Here is an 18368-nt window from a genome sequence, read left to right as displayed (position 1 = left end):
AACTTCGTGCTGTTGACTCCTTGTTGTGCTCGCAGTACTATAACCTAGTAGTTGTAATTTATCCTGTAGATAATGTACCAGGAGGAGCTACTGAGCTTTGGGACTCCCCATTGGCAGTAGGAGACAGTCTGAAAAGCTACAGTTCTCTCAGCGTGATTTTTGATCCCAGTAAGGCTTCTACTGGGCCACATTTAGTGCCTCGACCCCCCCACTTTAAAGGAATTGTGTACATGAGGTTCTATGCGCTCTTGCGCATTCAGCGCGTACGTTATAGGCAGTATAACCCTCGGTGTAGGGTAGAGGAAGCGTTGAAGAGGTCGAGACTATATACGTGCCGAGGTCCGGCAGATGCCAACCAATGTGCACCTGCCGTTTTGGGCGGAGAATCCTGCCTTTTTGAGCACGCGCGAGAGCCTGGGGGGGACTTCTGCGACGCTGATACTAAACGGGTACAAGCCTCCATTAAAGACAGTTGCTCGTCTACTAAGTCTTTTTTAAGAGGCGCAGGATCAAGCCTAAGGCAGTATCGCTGTGAACAGTCTTCGAGGCTATATCGGTACTACCCGATACGTCAAGAACCCGGCCACTGACAGCGACGATCCCCCATGCGCCAGTATAAGAGGGACGCGCTAGGAAGTTGTCAGTCTCATAGCCCCTTGTCCCCACTCTACCATGTCCGACTCGTCCCCGGCTGTTTCTGACGTTGGAGGAGAACCTACTGATGCTGGTCCTGCCTCCCTCGACGTCCTCGACTGCTGCCGCCCTCGCCTCCGCTCCAGCAGCAACTGGGGCGCCCTTCTCAGGCTTCCCCGTGGCCGCAGGGCCCCATCAACAGTTTATTCCCCCTGGCGCCATGAATTAAAATGGGCCAGGAATGACGCCGAGTATGGGCAACGGCAGTTTCCAACGTTCGCCTTCCCGCCAGTAACCGCTTACCCAGACTTATAACTTTTTAGCTGATAACGGATCGGTCGGACCCATGTATCAACCCCTGGTCGTATGGCTCCCTATGCAACATTGGATGCAAGGTCCCTGCAACCAGGCCGGCAACAGCGCCGGATTGCATCACCAGCAGCAGTTCGTCTCTCCGGAATTGGGCCTGGCGCCGCAGGGTATGGTCGCTTTCTCCTCCTTTGCTGTCGGTTTCCGAGATTACTTGCGCATAAGCAGGCTTTCAAGGAATGGGTGCGATACCCCAGAGTACCGCCAACCACCAGGCAGACAACGGTGTCGGAACCCCTCAGCAGCAGCAGCAGTTCGCGAAGCTCCTTCTGCAGGCGTTGAGCATCGCGTTTCCTCACCTCGTGCCACAATTCTTCCCCGCGGGCAATCCGCAAAGTAGCATGCTCCAGCAGCAGCCAACTGGCACTGGAGTCCAGCCTTTCCAGGATCCTCAGGCGATGGCTGCACAACACCAACCCCAAGTCTATTGCACAGCTCTCAAACGATGCCTGGACAACCGCCAGCTCCAGGGACCATCGACTCTGCCGTCGGTGTGTATATGCGCGACCTTATCGTCCCGGCAGAGTCTCTCCTTCACAATTGTGCTGATCGGAGCTCGTATTTCGCAGACAACCACGCCCTCCCGCCAGCTCTCGGCGCTCCTGGGGCTTACCCGCCAGTTCCTATGGATGCGCCTCTCCCTGGGACTGGCGTTCCGACTGCATGCCCTGTCAGCCGGTCCCTAGGAACCGTAGCTGATCTCGCGGCCATGGCACGAGGCGGCACCCCAAACACTCAACAGACACGTACTGCAGCAATGTGTGCCAATCCCGCCACTAGCTCTGCGCCTCTCGTCGCCGTCGCCTCTGCTCATGATGCCGGCAACAACCGTACCTATTCGACAGCGTTCGAAGCTCCTGGCATACCCGAGGACGTTCTGGCTCGCATCAATGACCCGACCAAGCATAAGAGATTACGGAAGCAACTGCTCAATATCGGCGGTGTGGATGCCAGGTCTGAGGAGGGCCAGGCGCGTATCCAAGAGATGTACGACGCGTGCCTCGCGGTGGAGTCGCGAGGGAATGCTGGTGTGCGACGCAAGTGAATATACAAATGTAACCAGAACTGGAATGTTTGTATCGACAGGGCTGGAAACGCCTGTGGCCAGCTAGGCGAGCAATTCTGATTCGGAGGCTCACTCACGTAATGCACGGTGTAGTTCCTTGGTATCCATATGGTCATGTCTACTGTACGAGCGTGAGCGATCCTAAATGAAGAGGCCTGAACCTATGACGCCGCCCTCTTCCCGACCCGCGCCGTGTTGTAATTGTCCAAGAACCACTTGACGCTTTCGTCCAACGCTACAAAGCCAAGTCAGTCAAGGCTCTGGCAAGTACGAGCGGCCATACCCTTCTCGAATGGCGTGAACTGGAAGCCGCCCATGAGCTTGAGCAGCTTCTCGTTCGACGCGGGCTTGCGGAACTGCCCGTCCGGCCTGCTTGGGTCGAACTGTATGCGGTGCTGTTCAGTAAATGCGAATATACAGGGATTTGGGGCCGCGCACTTTGTATTCCCCTTGGAACCCAACGGCCTTGACAATGGCGTCGGCGACTTCTTTGATCGTGACTTCCTCATTCTCGCCGACTGGAATAGAAGATACACATGTAAGGCAGCTTGGATAGGACCAAAGTAACGGATCACGGACCGGACAGGATAACGGGCTCGACGTCGTTGTACTCGCGCAGCATCCAGATGAACTGCTTCGCGAGGTCGCGCGAGTAGATGAACTGCCGGAGGGGCTTGCCAGAGCCGCCGACGATGAAGGGCCTGTTGTTCTCTGCGAATGGAGTCGGTGTACGGACTGGTGGGAAAGCGAGGAAGCACTCACTCTTGGCAAGGTAGCATTTGTGGATCAGGGCGGGGATGACGTGCGCGTCTTCGAGGTCACTGCAGGAGCGTCGGTAAACCAGCCAGGATCATGGACAAGGGACGTACTAGTTATCGTAAGGACCGAAGACGTTCGTCGGGATGGCAGACGTAAAGTTGCATCCATACTGCTCCTTGTACGCGCTGCGACACGGATTAATGCAGCGATCCTCGTATCTACGTAAACGCTACGCACTGATTCTGCACGTCCACCAGCCGCTTCGCATGCGCGTAGCCAAAGTTACTCTCGTGCGGGGGCCCGAGGTGGATCTTGGTCTCGTCGAGCGGGTAGGTGACCTTGTCGGGGTATACACACGTCGAGAGACACGAGATGACTTTCTTGACGTTGGTCTCGTACGAGGTGTGCAGGACGTTGTCATTAATGAGCAGGTTGTCCCGGAGGAATGTGGACTGGCAGTTTATTCATTACGCGTAGAGATCAGGCAACATGCGCTTACATACCTTCGCCCTCATGTTGGCGAACAAGCCTCCGACTGGGTAGCATTCACTCAATCAGTCCCCTGCACTCCGTGTTATCCTTCGCACTCACCGATGGCAGCGAGATGAATGACATGCGTCGGCTTGTACTTTTCAAATAATTTCTTCGTCTGCGCTGCATCTCTGGAATTGCGTCTCGCTCTCGCCCAACAATCCTGCCGTGCGTACACACCTGAGATCGGCCTCGCTCGAGCTCGCGAATATCCACTTTTCGCCAGGTTTCTTCCCGAACCTGCTGCCCTCCGGTTCGGTCTCGATAACGTACTGGATGCCCTTGCCGACGAGACCAGTCCCGCCTGTAACGAGGATAACGTCGCCCATGACCGCAGCTGCAGGTATTAAAGGAGGCAGATGGTGGCAGGAACGGAAGCAGCGATAATTATGGCTTCGGCGCTGCGCCACCGATTGGGCTTCCACTTTCCCTCCATCCTGCGTCGTCTTCTGTCCGTTTCCCTGCCGAAGACGACGACGATGCAGAGCAGAGACATTGCGAAGGAAGTGTACGACCTTGCAGCGTCGTCGAGCGCCGTCGCGCCCCGCGTCAAGGAGGCCCTGAAGGTGATCGAGGATACGCTAGACGATTACGGGTACGTCCCGGCGCTCTATTACTTTACTGCAGGACGACCTCGCTGATACGAACGGCAAGTGAGGACCATGTATCCATAAGTTTCAATGGCGGAAAGGACTGTGAGCAGTAATTTCTGCGGTCTAGATAACGTCCGCCTTACACCAGTTGCGATACAGGCACGGTACTCCTCCACCTCTACGTCGGCGTGCTCGCCCGCCGTCTATCCTCGCGGCCCTCGCGGATACGCGCCGTCTACATCCCGCTTCCATCGCCCTTCTCCGCACTCGAGGCCTTCATCGACGAGACCGCGCGCGCCTACGGCCTTGACCTGTATCGCTGCGAGCCGCCGGCGGAGCAGCCCGTGGAGAGCGTGCCCAAGACGGCGGCGAACACACCCGCTGTCGAGCGCGGCGACCCCGTGCAGCGGCAGAAGGGCGGGGAGGGCATGCGGCACGCGCTACAGCTATACAAGGACCGCTTTCCCTACATCGAGGCTATCTTGGTGGGCACGAGGAAGGGCGACCCGCACGGAGGTACGTACGGTGCCTTGTCTCGCCTACTAGAGGCTAACACCTCCTGCAGCGACGCTCCAATACCGCAACCCCTGCGACCCAGGCTGGCCCAGCTTCGAGCGCGTGCACCCGATCATCAACTGGTCCTACAACGACGTCTGGGTCTTCCTGCGCGCGCTCAAAGTGCCGTACTGCTCGCTCTACGACGAGGGCTACACGTCCATCGGCTCGACGTACAACACCTTCCCCAACCCCGCGCTCCGCATCCAGCCCTCGTGCGGCGTCGCCTCCACAAATCTCAACGGGTCTGAGACCCTCCCCCCTCGCGCGCTGCCCGAACACACCGCGCTCGTCACGCTCGCCTCCGACTCCGCGACCACCTGCTTCCCCGACTCGCCCGTCGTCGATGGCGGCCTCGTCACGCTCTCCGTCGACCCGAGCGCGACGTGCTTCCCGGACGGCACAGGCTGCGGCTGCGGTGACGGACCCGTAGTCAACGGCCTTGCAGACGATGCTCCCGCGACGTTGGCCAATGGCGCGGCACAAGTGCGGTACAGGCCCGCATACGAACTCGTCGACGGGGCCCTTGAGCGGGCGGGCAGGGCGTCCGCTGTCACGGCCCCGCTCCCATGATTATAATGTTTGCTGTATCATAACGTCCAGGATTGTTGTATGATTGGAGAAGGTCACCAAGAATGTAGTCTACATGTTCTCCGGGACAGTGCACGGGAGCAGGGGTCCGTGTCCGCTTTGTAGCTTTCCTTGATATTGGATATTATCATTATACGCTCTATAAAGACACTGCAGTCATTTACGCTGTCCAGGATATCCTATGCTATAGTTGCCCAGAGTATCCCTCTATCTACCAGACGGCAAGCTTATCATTTTCTGGTACTGAGACGAGTCCACTGATACCCCTCGATGGCCTGGCTATTCGGGCTTTGCATGAGGCGAATTCGCCCTGCCGGCCTCCACCTCCTCCATGGGCACTCTCTCGTAAGGCCCCTTCGAGGGGTCTGGCCGCGCTTGTTGCGACTCTACATGCTTGATCCAAGTATACCAGATCGAGCCACCGAGAATAGTGGCTATCGACGCAACACGGCCGCTGTGATGCAATGTCAGGTAATCCCAACATAACGCAGATGGTCAGGCTACATACGTGGTGACAATCTCGTGGAATAGCCAGGCTCCGAGCATCGTAGCGAGGACGCCCCGAACCGCGGACGAGACCATATGCGTAATGGGCGACGTAACCTTGATGGACAGCAAGCTTGCAATGCTCATCAGGAAGCCAAATACACCCTGGGGTTACATCAGGACTTTGAACAGAGCGCAGCCGCAATCGTACGCACCGTAATGGCGGAGCCCCACAGGAACGTCGCGAGCGGAGTCATTGTACCAACTGGCGTAACTTCCGGGGGACCAAAGAGCAGCTTCATCACGCCCGGCACCTCGCCGGCGAGTATGATAACTGGTACCAACGCAATCGCGCTGAGAGAGTTGCCGTACCATGATAGATCAAGCGCGCTTCCCTTGACCACATCCAGCGTGCGCTTGATGACGACCGAGTGGGTTGCAGTCACTGCGGAGCTCACAACACCGAAGGAGACGCCGATGAAGGAGACGGGCGTCCCATCGAGGAAGACGCCGATGAAGAAGCCGAGGGTGACAACCCCGCACGCGAGGAGGATGCGCAGGGATGGGCGCGAGTGGAGAAAGACGAAGGAAGTCAGGCAAGTGAAGGGTAGTACGAGCCCGCGAGCGACTTGGTAGAAGGAGGCATCAACGTATTTGAGGGTGAAATTGCTAAAGCTGTATTCCCAGGGGCGGGTATGCGTGAGATCCAGACTATCTCGCAGTCGGAAACATGTCGACGAACCTCAAACCGATGACATTCAAGCCAACTAATGGTGCTAGTGCCTGCAGACGCGGCATGCTAAAGTCCATATTCACCTTGACCAGACCAGCCGCGTGCGATATAAGGAAGAGAATGACGGCTATGACCAGCTGGGTGAAGAGGAAGAACAGGGGAACTTCGGTACTGCTCAATACCCATTTATTCCTGCGCTTTCTTCAGTCAGCGGACCGAAGTGAACATTCGTGAATAAGAACATACGCCATGACCATCTGCACATGATAGCCGATTGTCAATATATGCGCGCCAGGTACGATGACGGGCGACGTACAGCTAGTGCAGCTACCAGATAGAACAGCACCGTGCCGGTCTGGGGTTTAAGTCAATCTTTGTTAACGCACTTAAGAAGAGACGAATGCATACGACAGCTGCTCTGGAATGTCCTTCTCCATCTTTTACAGCCATGGGAAGAGTTGATTACGGGCGGCCGGGGAAGTGGAATTACTATGGATGCCCGAGGACAAAGACCAAGAAACGACAGTAATAGAGGGTTTGGAAAACCTGACTACCGCACGCTTGGAGGCGGTGTGCGCAGTCCCGGCAGCCTAGCAAAGAACGGAGAGGAGGAAGTGTAAGCGCGTTCAGCGGACTTCAGGGCTATTTGCGTGCCCTGGGACCCTGAGAACCTCTATGCCACGGTCGACCATAAACGTTGAACGACGACTACAGTTATTTGCTGAGTCCAATACGAGGTCCAAGTAGAGCCGTTCAGCGTCCAATTATTCGGCTGTGCGATCTCAGAGCACTGATAAATAACCGACCTGCGGGCTGCGACGTCGAGCATAGGCGCGTGTATCTGGTATGTCGCCGTACTTGGCAGTAGGGGGACGATAAGGGAAGAAGACAACGACAAGGACAGAAAAGAGGCTCTTTTTATATACGTTACGAGCAGTATAACGCTGAGTATTTGAGATCGACATGTAAGCCGAATTAGGTAGTGGTGCTTCCATTCTAGGTAAAGGTTTGTCTATATCTGGCCATGTCGCCCTCTTCAATCCGTGATCCAGTTCCTGCACGCAGGTCATGCAGTCTGGGTAGTATTCTTACCCTGGTTGACTATTTCCAGAGGGTATCAAGTGCGGGTTATGGGACGGTGCCTTGAACCGACCGCTGTCTCCCGACGGAGTATCAGTATCACTGACTGCTAACATTTGAAGGCACGACAGGGATAAAACAATCGCAAGACTATCAGCAAGACCACAACTATCCGCTACAGAGATACATAATAGCTGAAGGAAAAAAGTTGACCCTTCAGTGATGGGACGAAGTGGACTGTATATCTGACATCTTGTAAGGAAGGTAGGGTAGAAACCAGCCAGAGGACTCACTCACTTGGCTTGCAATTTAGGGATTTATAGCAATAATACACCTCCAACAGTTGAACTGATCGAATCCGTCGCAGGAAATGCCGCTGCACCTGCTGTCCGACGGAATATCGACGTGCTGGTTCGCGTAATTAAACGCCACCCCGTCATTGTTCTCCTCGTCACACCAGTTGCTCAGCGTTATATCAACGGTGACCACATAGGGCAGAAAGGAGGTAATGTCGGTGGTGCCAGGGCAGTTGACGCCGCTCTGGACAGTGGTCTGGTCCTGGCCGTGGATCTCCACGCTTCCACCCTCAGAATCCCCACCGGGGAAACCGACGCTAATGCAAGTGTAAGAAACAGATAGTTAATGACGAGGGAGAGTATAACGCACTCGACGTGGTTCCAACGTCCGATAACGGAGAAGTACCCGTCGGCTATATCACCGATACCGTCGTTCCAGGTGGCCACGACGGCATGGGAGAAGAACGCAATAAATGCCACAGTGAAGACGGCGAGTCGGCTGAACATGGCGGCGTAAACAGTGCAATTCGAACTGTACTGTAAGAGCTAGTGTCTTGGGGTCTGTTACGCATTTATACGACCCTCTTATACCTGTCGACATCGCTGAAGCGCAGTCCAACCCGAGTGGCGTGCCGTAGGGCAGGAGATACTTTTCACCTTTAAGCTGGCCCTCAGTGGAGCAATCGACCTTCATCAAAACTGAGTATTGATTGAACCACGGCAATATAACCATAATGTGAAGGACTACTAACCGGTGGCACAGTCCAGGATTCTTGGCGTCGCTCGATTAATTTTCGCTGCGACCCTAATGACCTGGTTAGCGCATTGAATATCGCAACCCGGTCAAGTCACCTGTATCACGCATACGTCATGGGGTCCAATGTATCATCTCGGCGAAAACTCACCAGACGAGGCACTGGTAGGTTCGAGTGGTCCACTGTACATAGCAGAATACGAAGAAAGCGACTCGACACTCTCCGCGCATTCAAAGAAAGCCACAGCTCACAAGCTGTTGTCCAGGGTATATGAATTTCCTTGTGCTTACGCTGGTAGTACTCCGTGCTGCGTACGTTCGTCTCTGAGTATGGACAGTGGGGGTCGTCGAGCAGAAAATGCAGCGCAAACAAGTAGTGTAATGAACTGTGATGGAGTCGTAATTGGATCTCAGAGAGCCACAGACGGACATTTGCGGTCACAACTCTGCCACAGCCTCGGAGACCACGGCGAATCATTTCCCCACAGCCAAGCGAATACTGCGGCCAGTCCACTAGTTACTGATGCAGTATCTTGGGCCCTTTCATCTTCCTTCGTGACTCGGAGTGGCCATGATGACATGGAAAACTATTCACTGCGCGTAATCATCTCATGACGTGCAACTGTGGATGGATCTCAATTCCGCTTGTGTATTGGAAAGGCTTCCAGCTCGCTCGAGTCCTTGCCAATATTTCAGTGGATCTACCTTTGGTCTGATGCCTAACCTCAAGCTTGAAGTTCAAAAGCTGATACAAGAATGCCGAATGCATCGTAACTCACGCCTGGCTTAGTCTCTCGTCTGGAAGCACTCCAATCCTAGCTCCCAAGCTGGCTCAGGTCTGACTCCTCTGTTCGCACACCTGTCACGATGCCTCGTATCGTCAACAGCCGGATACTACGTATATACTTCTACGGTCATGTCGACGGTTACTTATCATACGACAGATGCGATAATACGTGGGAAAGCTAGTGATCTCTGTTACAGGTTGGAAGGCGCAGGAAAATATAGACAAGTTCATGGTACAGATGGGAGTTATGAGACAGTTACAACATAAGCGGATGAAAATATCAAAGGGTTAGTTATTCTCTTGCCCCGGCTCCCCCACAACTAAAGCACACATAAGCCGCGCAATATCATCAGGATGTGTATGTGATATATTCTGCAATTGCTGCACATCATGATCAAAGGCGGTTATCCGTGGCATAAGTGACTGCCCCTGGTCCGTGTCGTGCTTGGACTGAGTTATGAAGAATGCGCCCCGTAATTTCCCGTTTGGTAGTGCATAGATCAAGAGGTTGAATTGGTCGATATTGAGCTCAGGGGATGGCCATGTACTAAGAACATACTGCATGCACATGGAAACATTTTTGGTGTGTGATATAGAAGGTTCCAATCGTTGGCTTACCTTATTTCGCGCTCGCAACAGTTCCATGAATGTCCGGAATTGTTGCATTTGACTCGTCTCCGGCTTGGGCGGGCGGACGAGGCAGACGGAGACGCCGAGAGTCTGAAGGTATTCTGTCATGATCTGCCCAGCGGGATAGTTCCTAGGCACAAGTTTTAGTTCCCTTGGCCAAGATTCAGGCATTCTGCCACCGCGCGTTCAGTGTTCACCACACTCCTCTACGGAGGTGCAACTTACATGTCTTCAAGGGAGGAGATCTCCAGTCCCACCCTTAGCTCAAAGCTCTTGGAGAAAGCAGATAAAGTTCCACGCCAGGTTGAAAATCCCCATGAATCACGGGATGAACGACCTTCCCCACCACTGACCGCGTGCTCCTTGCTATTGTTGTCCGAGTCCCGCGATAGCTCCTCCAATACGTGCTCCATCTGATGGAAATCCGATAGTCCAGCGCCTGAAGTGTACATTTCTCCCTTTTTGAGGTTGGTTGCGTGGTTGCTGAAGCACTAGTACGCGACGGGTTGTGGCGAAGGGATGTGGCTTGAACTGTGGCAAGCTTGGCCAAACTATTAGCCTAATTAGGCAGGTGGTCAATGCTGACAAATGTTATCCCAGGCCACACATTTACCGACGACACGCGACGCGACGCGTCGAGTTCTGTCCAACGCCACTGCCGCTTGCCTTCTCTCTTGCCTGCGTGCTGCTCTCCACCAATATTCCGCAACGTGAGGGAATTATTGCCGCACTAAGACGTCGCAATGAGCGAACATGGAGGCAACGAGGACCACCAGGACATATCCCCTGAGATGCGGGTTCCTGGTCAGTCCACCCTTCGACAGAACATGTCGTTTGTCTCTGATATCCTCCCTTCTACGTAGTGGAGGAGGAGACTATTAAGATACTTCTAGCAACTGATAATCACATTGGGTACAATGAGAGAGATCCAATACGAGGCCAGGATTCTATCAACACGTTCAAGGAGATCCTGCAGCTGGCCGTCAAGCACGACGTAGGTTCTGTCTGTCTAGTTTAACGGGCACGACCTCAATCATCCTACATGACATCGCATGAACTAGGTCGACCTGATCCTTCTCGGAGGCGACCTCTTTCATGAAAACCGCCCATCACGAGATACATTGTTCCAAGTCATGGCACTTTTGCGTGAATACACATTAGGCGACAAGCCGATACAAATAGAACTGTTGAGTGACCCTGATGACGGTAAACCACCTGGATTCCCGTGTGTGAATGAAGTTCCTGTGCCAATAGTCCCGTTCTGACGGCCGAGGCAGGTTTCCGGCGATAAACTACGAGGACCCCAACTTCAACGTCGCTATACCAGTATTTTCGATCCATGGAAACCATGATGACCCTCAGGGCGCTGGTCCTGTAAGTGATATACTGATCCAGCTAGTTCTCATCTAAACCGCGTTCAGGAAGGCGCACTATGTGCGCTCGACCTCCTCTCAGCCGCGGGCTTGGTTAATTACATGGGCAAGTTCGATTTGCCCCTCAATGACAAGGAAGCCCAAAATACTGGTATCGCAATAAAACCAGTCCTTCTGAGAAAGGGCACCACCAAGCTGGGTATGTACGGCGTGGGTAATGTCAAAGACCAACGAATGCACTTTGAGTTGCGGAGTAATCGGGTCAGAATGTTCATGCCTAGAGACAAGGATAACTGGTTCAACATTCTCATCATCCACCAAAACCGGTAAGCACTGTATATGAGGCTACCTTCTGATCTGAATGAAAGCTAGAGTAAAACATGGTCCTCAAGAATTCGTGCCCGAAGGCATGTTTGACGATAGCATAGATCTCGTGATATGGGGACATGAACACGACTGTCGCATCGTCCCGGAGCCTGTCCCGGGTAAGAAGTATTACATATGTCAGCCAGGCTCCTCCGTCGCAACCTCCTTGGCCGATGGGGAGTCATTAGAGAAGTAAACCTAAAAATTTAGTCTTTCATTGGGCTCAGGTTGACTTTGTTGGCTATACAGACACGTTGCCCTGCTCCAAATCCAGGGCAAAGAGTTTCAATTGACTCCGATACCTCTGCGGACAGTGCGGCCTTTCGTCCTGGACGAGGTCGTGCTCAGTGAAGAGGCGGAGACTGGCGGTTTCGACTTAACTGACCAAATGGAGATCACAAAATATCTGAAGTCAAGAGTAATTACATACCCTTCCTCGGTCCTGTCGGCAGCCTCTAACTCTTGCGAGTGCAGGTCAACGCCCTTATTGACCAAGCCAATACTCTCTGGGATGAGCGCAATTCAAGAGCCGTGGAAGAAGGGGAAGACGAGCTCCCGAGGATGCTGCCCTTGGTCCGGCTGAAGGTAACGTTCCTTCACTCAAGAATTGCATTGCGCGACTACAACAACTCTCGTTAGGTAGACACAACAGGCGTTCCGGAAATGTCCAACCCCATCCGCTTCGGTCAAGAATTCTCAGGGCGCATCGCGAACCCGCGGGATGTGCTCACCTTTCACCGCGCCAAGAAGACCGCGGGCCGCAGCAAAGTCAGCATCGACCAGCCGGAGCTGAGCATCGACGACCCTGAGCTGTCCATCTCGGAGAAGCTCAGCAAGGTGCGCGTTCAGACGCTCGTGCAGGAGTACCTTGCGGCGCAGGAGCTGCAGCTACTTGCGGAGGGCGGGATGAGCGATGCCATACAGGTGTTTGTGGATAAGGACGATCCGCATGCGATCGAATCGTGAGTGTCTGTTGCTCCTTGTCTACTGTAGCTGAAGCGTCTCCCGCCAGGCATGTAAAGAGGACATTGAAGTTGCTGCTCAAGGACGTCCAGGCGAACGGGGATATGGAAGAGGAAGAGCTAGAGGAAGCGGTAAGTCGGATCTGTGTAATATTCTGTCTCCGGTTTCACGCACATACCCTACCAGCTCGCCAAGGCTAAGGAACAGCAGGAGAAGGAGCATGCTGAACAGGAACGACAAGCACCTTCGAAAACGAAGGTACAAACCCACCTTTCACCCCTCCAGCCGTTGTCGAGACTCATGTAATCCCCTCAGGGTAAAGGCAAGGCCACCGCAGAGGACTCGGATGCCTCCGTCGACTCCATGATGATGGATGTAGACGCGGGCGGCGGGTCCGATTTCGAGGCTCTGGACGACTCCGACGCGCCTCCACGACCCAAGAAGAAGGCAGCCGCGCCGAAGAAGACGGCCGCGGCAGCCAAGAAAGCGCCTGTGAGAGGTAGAGGGAAGAAGGCTGCCGTGCGTGTGGTGTCCTTTCCGCAATCATCTATGCCAGACTCAACATCATTTGGTGTAGGTCCCCTCGGACGACGAGGATGACGACGAAGTAATAGACGACGACGAAGAGTTCTCCAAACCGACCAAGCGGACAAACAGAGCAGCAGTGTTGAGGTGTGTTCTTTCTGACTCCCATCTGGCTCGCATTATAATTCTCGTTCTGAACCATACCTGACGTACGCACAAAAATAGTCAAGCCACAGCCGCCAAGAAGCCAGCAGCAAAAAAGGCGACGACCAAGACGACTGCCAATAAACAATCAACACTAAGCTTCGCGCCGTCGGGCGCTGCGCGGACCTCGAGGGCGGCAGCGTCTCGGTCGAGAGCAAAGACTGCTCAAGTGGTAGGTCTTCGTTGAGACGGAAGATGCCCTTCAGCTAACGACGGGTTTCTAGGTCGAGATCGACAGCGACAGTGATTGAGCAGGGCTTCGAATCCACAGTGATGTCTGTTTGCTACTATATTATAGTGATACTTTACTGCTGTTGCCTGGCTGTCCTAGCCTTGTCCTGCGTGTAAACTCGAGACGTGCGTCGGCACGCGCATCTGTTCGCACTTGCAGAGAACATCGCATTATTGACCAGGCCCGCCATACGATACCGCGAGATGCTCCAAAACCCACATGGGTATATATCAGTATTATTCTGACGTAGGTATTCTATCAATTGGCATATACATTAGCTACAGAAAGCTACTCCACAATATGATGTTTAAACAGTAACAGACGTCCGTTATCGCTACAGCAAGGCTCAATGGTCAATGGTGGGGTCGTCAAGAGTGCGTATCTAGATTCCAGGATGGGGCGAGGGGGGGGGGCAATGTTAGTGGTGAGGGTCGTAAAGCGTAAGGAGTGCAATAGTTTTGCGGCGTAAAATGGTGGCTCGACTGACGGCAGCTGGCGTGTACGCGCGCGTCGGTCGATGGAAGGTGGTGGGAGTCGGAGGATGACAAAGAGAGAGGAAGATGCGCGCACTGGGCACCGCGCGACACATGGAAGACTAGGCAAATCGACCGCGGATTTAGTACCGCCCGCTGCCGTTCTGTTCCTTCAGCGCGCGCTCAGACGAGGATATGTTGTCCGAGTCACTTCGAATGTGATGCCGTGAGGCAATGAATACGAGGACGTTACTGATGATGCTAAGCGTTAGCGAATACAGGTTGACAAATGAAGGAGAAACACGTACCTCGCGACGACGAAGATCCAGCCAAGCCAGAGGAGCACTATCCATGCAATATTGTGTGCGTAGTGGGAGTACACTGCAGAGGACGAGAGTCAGAACATGGAAGATAGCAGAAATAAGGGAGAACTCACTCAACGGCACATTCGGCTGCACCGTCTTCCCCAGCTGACTGGGCACGCCGCTTATCCACGCCGACTTGGTCGTAACAACAATTGTCGACCAGATGCACGAGGCCAGGACGACGAGCGTGCAGAATATCGCAGAGGCCTTCTTGACCATTGCCCAGAACGGCGTCTCGCGCGAGTCGGGCCAGAAGAGGAGGAAGAAGAAGAGCGTGCCGTAGACGATTGCAGTCCAGACGCCAGCGAAGATCGTGAGCGAAGCGGCGCCGACGATGTCATTGTTGTACATGTACGAGCCCGGGTATGTGCTTTGCAGCGATTCTTGCATGTCCAGGTATCTAGCCGAGCGCAACTGCGTCAAGATATTGTCTTCGAGATCTCACTGACGGACTCCACGTACCTGGACATCGCGTACGTCGCTGTCGACTCTGCACACACGACGATGATCATCGCGAGCTGGTACACGATAAATCGCTCGCTCCGCAGGTAGCTCAGGCCGTTGAACATGTTCGACGACTTGAACGCGGAGAACCTGATCTTGGCGAGGTCGAGTCCGAACACGTAGGGCGGCATCTTGGATATGTTATGTTTTTGTCAAGGAAACAAAAACGGAAGGGTACGTGACAAAGGTCGTGCAGAGGCAGGGGGAGACGATGGCAGGCATCGTCGCCACCGAGAGTTTATAACGCTGAACGAGCGTGGTGGAGTACCTTCGTCATGTTCAGGGTCGCCCCATTGACGCGGTCCAGGAGACTTGGTGGCGGTGCAAGCGAGACCACTATTCCCAGGTTACGTCACGGACAAGGGCTGTTTGCCTGCGCGGAGCATGCGAGGATTTGTTTCCCTTGGTTTGGAGTGCGGGCGGTAGGCGGCTCGTCTGCTTCGATATGAGGCTCTGTGGTGGAGAAAAAGGAAGGGGACAAGGTGTTCTTGTGAGAGCGCCCGGAACGAAGGCGAAAATCAAGCCGGCGTGGCAGATAGCGAAACCGCTCAAAATGCCCAAACTGTCCGAAGCAAGGATATTTCGCCGAATTTCGAAGAATTCTAGAGTGAGGAGTGTCAGACCCAGTGAGATAGCAAGCAGACATACTATGATACTGGGCAGTCTCCGACATATCCAGTAGAGTGGTACGATGATACCCCGCATTCACACCCCCACCGATCGACTCCAAGATGGAAATAGCAATGCTTACAAGCTACACAGGACCGCACGGCGTGTAATGCGGGATGGAAGCCCGTTGGCGCGGCCAATACTCACTCCGGCATGGCAGCAGAAGGAGAGCAGCGATGGGCTTGTGAGAGAAGGGGGAAAGAGCAATAGTCTGCAAAGGCGCGGTGTGGTCGACTTATAAGTCGAACGACGAACGTACAGTATATAATCACAGAAGTGAGATAACAAAAAGGGAAACGGATATCGAAGCGCCTTGAGGTCTTCGGTGACTTGTGTGAAAGCTGACGGGAATGGAAGCATGGAGTCCGTATTTGGATATGATTAATTGGGCTCCCCCTTTGTCGGTACTATCATTGGGGGGGTTCTGTAAAAGTTAGATTTTTTACAGAACTCCGAAATCTCGAGAAGTATGCTACAGGGAGCTTAGCAGGTTGGTACGTATATGCATTGTATACCATACAGATGGTCTGTGAAGTCAAAATTGCCTCAAGTTGGCCCCTTGTCGTATGGGAGGTTGAACACCGTCCAAAATGCCCACTGGAACAGGTCTGATGGCCACTTGATGGGTAGATCTGCCAGCCTACACGGCCCCGGCATATATCGGCTTGCCTAGAGGAGGTGTTTCTTGTATGTGTAAACCTCCTGCGCCCACCCGATAATAGCTGCAGGCTTGTGAAGTGCTCGTATGGTAGATTTTACAGAACTCCAAGGGCCCAAGGGCGTGACAGATGCGTGACAGACGCGCGCGGATCGGATAGTGTTACCCGCGCGTGACGTTTTTACATTACTCCCCGCAAGTGCTGTCTGTGTGCGGCATCTCTCTGTATTACTCTGTACATAGTGAATCGAGATCATTCTTTTTGCAGATGGTACTTAGGAAGGTATACTATGATGCCTGAGTGAAATAACAGGGAATGATGAAGAAGGTAGCCCGTGGCCGGTCATATTGTCAAGTTTTTACAGAACCCCCCCAATGATAGTATACTTAGCGGTCTCGAAATGCGTAAAGGATCTCCCACGCCACTCAATGGCTTGTCAACCCTAGCGTAGGGTTACATACAGGCTCGGTGGCGCTGCTGCCGCCACGTGCATTGCTCGGGCGTTCCCGGTGGCGTTGCCTCCCGCCTCAACCCACTGACTGGTGCTTTCCTTATGCCGTAGGAATCACACCTTCGCGATGGTCAGCTCCTCACATTGAATAATAGGATTCAGCTACTGTATGTGGGTGAGTCAGGATACATAGAGTTGAATAGACTATAATGAGAATCAAATATGCAATATTGGAAAAACATGTAGTGTGAGATATGATTACAGAAAGGAGGAAATACCAGATCTCCCTGATGTGTCACCTCATAGGCTCATACAGCTCTTCTGTCTACATGATGGGAAATTTTAAGAGCTCAAATAGAGATAAGCAGTATGAAGCAAGTGGAATATACTGAGACTCAGACAACTATCAATTACCATAATGGATAATTCCAGGGCACACCCAAGGATGTGCATACAAATCTGAACAGTCCCCCTGCATGGCCTAACACCCTCCCCACCATATCCTCCTCTCCTGCATGGCCTAAAACCCTTCTCCCTTGTGTGGGCTAAAACTCTTCTCCCCTGCATGAGCTGACCCTCCGTGGGCTGACTCTCCCCTGTGTAGCCTAACCTTCTCCCCCAATTTCATGGCTCATGACACATGAGTCTATCATAGCACAATATATATAATAGGAATAACACCACTGTGACAGAAATATCAGGACAGACTGCTCAATCCCTTCGGAAAAAATTATCAACTTGACCTCAGATAAATAAGCTCCCCCTGAAGTATGCAGGGAGCCTGCCCACATGCCACATTATAAGTATCTTCCACTTGGGAAGTATTCGGCGCTGCGCGGCACGCCAGGTCCGATTCCTCGTAAGGTAAACGAGTGGCAAGGGTTCTACAAGTAGGTAAATAGTCTTTCTAGCCTCCCGGGCACTGCGCGGCATCAAGAATACTCCTAGTTATTATATGTTGATCTCAGTGATACTAAATCATATGAGTTTGTAACTCTCAAACATAACTGTGTGTGGCTAGAACCTTCAATCATCCTATACTCAGTGTCAAGTACAGTTATTTCAATACACAATACACTATTTACTTCAGTACTACACTCGGGTAGCATTACTATCGAGTCACTGAGTCAGTGCACATGCATACTGTAGCTGAGATGCACGTCGTCAGGCTGAGGCCTCAATGCTGCCAGTACTAATACTATGCCTCATATGTAACTTACCAATCTTGTGCCGTAGGCAGCAGGGTACTTGCCATCGGCGCAATTCCACACACAGCCGGGGGATGCCTGACAGTGCCATTGGCCCGAGATCTTGAAAGGATCGTGCCGTGCAGAGACCACACTACATATCTGGAATTAGTCCCTATTCACAAATGGTAATTATTGACATGAGGGGTAATAGCTCCTATTTGCTGATGGTGGTAAGATCTGGATCGGTGGACCTTCCATTTAAGGAGGGTGCTCCCGTTACAGTTAAGGTAATTTGGGCTATAAGGGGTATAACCCCTGTTCAACGCTGGCAATTTTCGATCACCAGAGAGCCCTATACAACGACTGAACAGTAAACCGATTCTAGGGGAATCGGAATCCACGGATGAGGCAGAAATGTTATATAGGCTCGGTTTACGCGAATCAATAGGTCCAGATGCTCTATCAGTGTCCGCCTCCTGTCGAACATTGCATAGTCCAGTTGCGTGTTAATAAATATGAGGGAACAACGAC

At 53.1% G+C, this 18368-nt stretch overlaps 9 protein-coding genes across 9 annotated transcripts; 3 read left to right on the top strand and 6 right to left on the bottom strand.

Moving 5' to 3' along the window:
• Window positions 1-667: 667 nt before the first annotated feature.
• GLOTRDRAFT_140858 (uncharacterized protein) lies at window positions 668-2047 on the top strand (the record flags this gene model as incomplete). The annotated part of the gene is made up of 4 exons (XM_007871623.1): window positions 668-908; window positions 957-1112; window positions 1171-1497; window positions 1572-2047. The coding sequence occupies exons 1-4, from the start codon at window positions 875-877 to the stop codon at window positions 2045-2047; spliced, it is 993 nt and encodes a 330-aa protein (XP_007869814.1). The 5' UTR covers window positions 668-874.
• Window positions 1947-3745, bottom strand: GLOTRDRAFT_80951 (NAD P-binding protein). The gene is made up of 10 exons (XM_007871622.1): window positions 3539-3745; window positions 3419-3489; window positions 3331-3362; window positions 3065-3279; window positions 2938-3012; window positions 2831-2889; window positions 2648-2779; window positions 2507-2586; window positions 2352-2451; window positions 1947-2303 (listed from the first exon to the last, which is right to left on the bottom strand). Exons 1-10 carry the CDS (start codon window positions 3685-3687, stop codon window positions 2230-2232), a joined length of 987 nt encoding a protein of 328 aa, XP_007869813.1. The 5' UTR covers window positions 3688-3745; the 3' UTR covers window positions 1947-2229.
• Window positions 3746-3797: 52 nt separating this feature from the next.
• On the top strand, window positions 3798-5079 carry GLOTRDRAFT_80947 (adenine nucleotide alpha hydrolases-like protein; the record flags this gene model as incomplete). The annotated part of the gene is made up of 6 exons (XM_007871621.1): window positions 3798-3953; window positions 4013-4053; window positions 4111-4467; window positions 4517-4721; window positions 4759-4892; window positions 4994-5079. The coding sequence occupies exons 1-6, from the start codon at window positions 3838-3840 to the stop codon at window positions 5077-5079; spliced, it is 939 nt and encodes a 312-aa protein (XP_007869812.1). The 5' UTR covers window positions 3798-3837.
• Window positions 4965-6931, bottom strand: GLOTRDRAFT_80944 (uncharacterized protein). Its single transcript, XM_007871620.1, has 7 exons — window positions 6725-6931; window positions 6633-6671; window positions 6563-6573; window positions 6326-6508; window positions 5799-6258; window positions 5606-5748; window positions 4965-5551 (listed from the first exon to the last, which is right to left on the bottom strand). Exons 1-7 carry the CDS (start codon window positions 6764-6766, stop codon window positions 5377-5379), a joined length of 1053 nt encoding a protein of 350 aa, XP_007869811.1. The 5' UTR covers window positions 6767-6931; the 3' UTR covers window positions 4965-5376.
• Window positions 6932-7705: 774 nt separating this feature from the next.
• Window positions 7706-8199, bottom strand: GLOTRDRAFT_132744 (uncharacterized protein; the record flags this gene model as incomplete). The annotated part of the gene is made up of 2 exons (XM_007871619.1): window positions 7706-8009; window positions 8063-8199. The coding sequence occupies 2 exons, from the start codon at window positions 8197-8199 to the stop codon at window positions 7706-7708; spliced, it is 441 nt and encodes a 146-aa protein (XP_007869810.1).
• A 1322-nt stretch (window positions 8200-9521) lies between these two features.
• GLOTRDRAFT_132743 (uncharacterized protein) lies at window positions 9522-10276 on the bottom strand (the record flags this gene model as incomplete). Its single annotated transcript, XM_007871618.1, has 3 exons — window positions 9522-9791; window positions 9852-10035; window positions 10089-10276. 3 exons carry the CDS (start codon window positions 10274-10276, stop codon window positions 9522-9524), a joined length of 642 nt encoding a protein of 213 aa, XP_007869809.1.
• Window positions 10277-10580: 304 nt separating this feature from the next.
• Window positions 10581-13545, top strand: GLOTRDRAFT_140854 (DNA repair exonuclease; the record flags this gene model as incomplete). Its single annotated transcript, XM_007871617.1, has 15 exons — window positions 10581-10667; window positions 10727-10857; window positions 10925-11088; window positions 11141-11237; window positions 11285-11562; window positions 11609-11794; window positions 11852-12020; window positions 12077-12187; window positions 12242-12564; window positions 12615-12696; window positions 12752-12823; window positions 12881-13084; window positions 13143-13237; window positions 13316-13466; window positions 13519-13545. Exons 1-15 carry the CDS (start codon window positions 10607-10609, stop codon window positions 13543-13545), a joined length of 2151 nt encoding a protein of 716 aa, XP_007869808.1. The 5' UTR covers window positions 10581-10606.
• A 189-nt stretch (window positions 13546-13734) lies between these two features.
• On the bottom strand, window positions 13735-14162 carry GLOTRDRAFT_101379 (uncharacterized protein). Its single transcript, XM_007871616.1, has one exon. The coding sequence runs from the start codon at window positions 14113-14115 to the stop codon at window positions 13945-13947; it is 171 nt and encodes a 56-aa protein (XP_007869807.1). The 5' UTR covers window positions 14116-14162; the 3' UTR covers window positions 13735-13944.
• GLOTRDRAFT_80940 (uncharacterized protein) lies at window positions 14133-15095 on the bottom strand. Its single transcript, XM_007871615.1, has 4 exons — window positions 14827-15095; window positions 14436-14764; window positions 14308-14380; window positions 14133-14251 (listed from the first exon to the last, which is right to left on the bottom strand). Exons 1-4 carry the CDS (start codon window positions 14997-14999, stop codon window positions 14143-14145), a joined length of 684 nt encoding a protein of 227 aa, XP_007869806.1. The 5' UTR covers window positions 15000-15095; the 3' UTR covers window positions 14133-14142.
• Between the last annotated feature and the right edge of the window lie 3273 nt (window positions 15096-18368).

Source organism: Gloeophyllum trabeum, assembly GCF_000344685.1.
Source record: "Gloeophyllum trabeum ATCC 11539 unplaced genomic scaffold GLOTRscaffold_00014, whole genome shotgun sequence".
In the NCBI taxonomy this organism is placed as follows: Eukaryota; Fungi; Basidiomycota; class Agaricomycetes; order Gloeophyllales; family Gloeophyllaceae; genus Gloeophyllum; species Gloeophyllum trabeum.
This window is presented reverse-complemented; position numbering and strand designations above follow the sequence as displayed.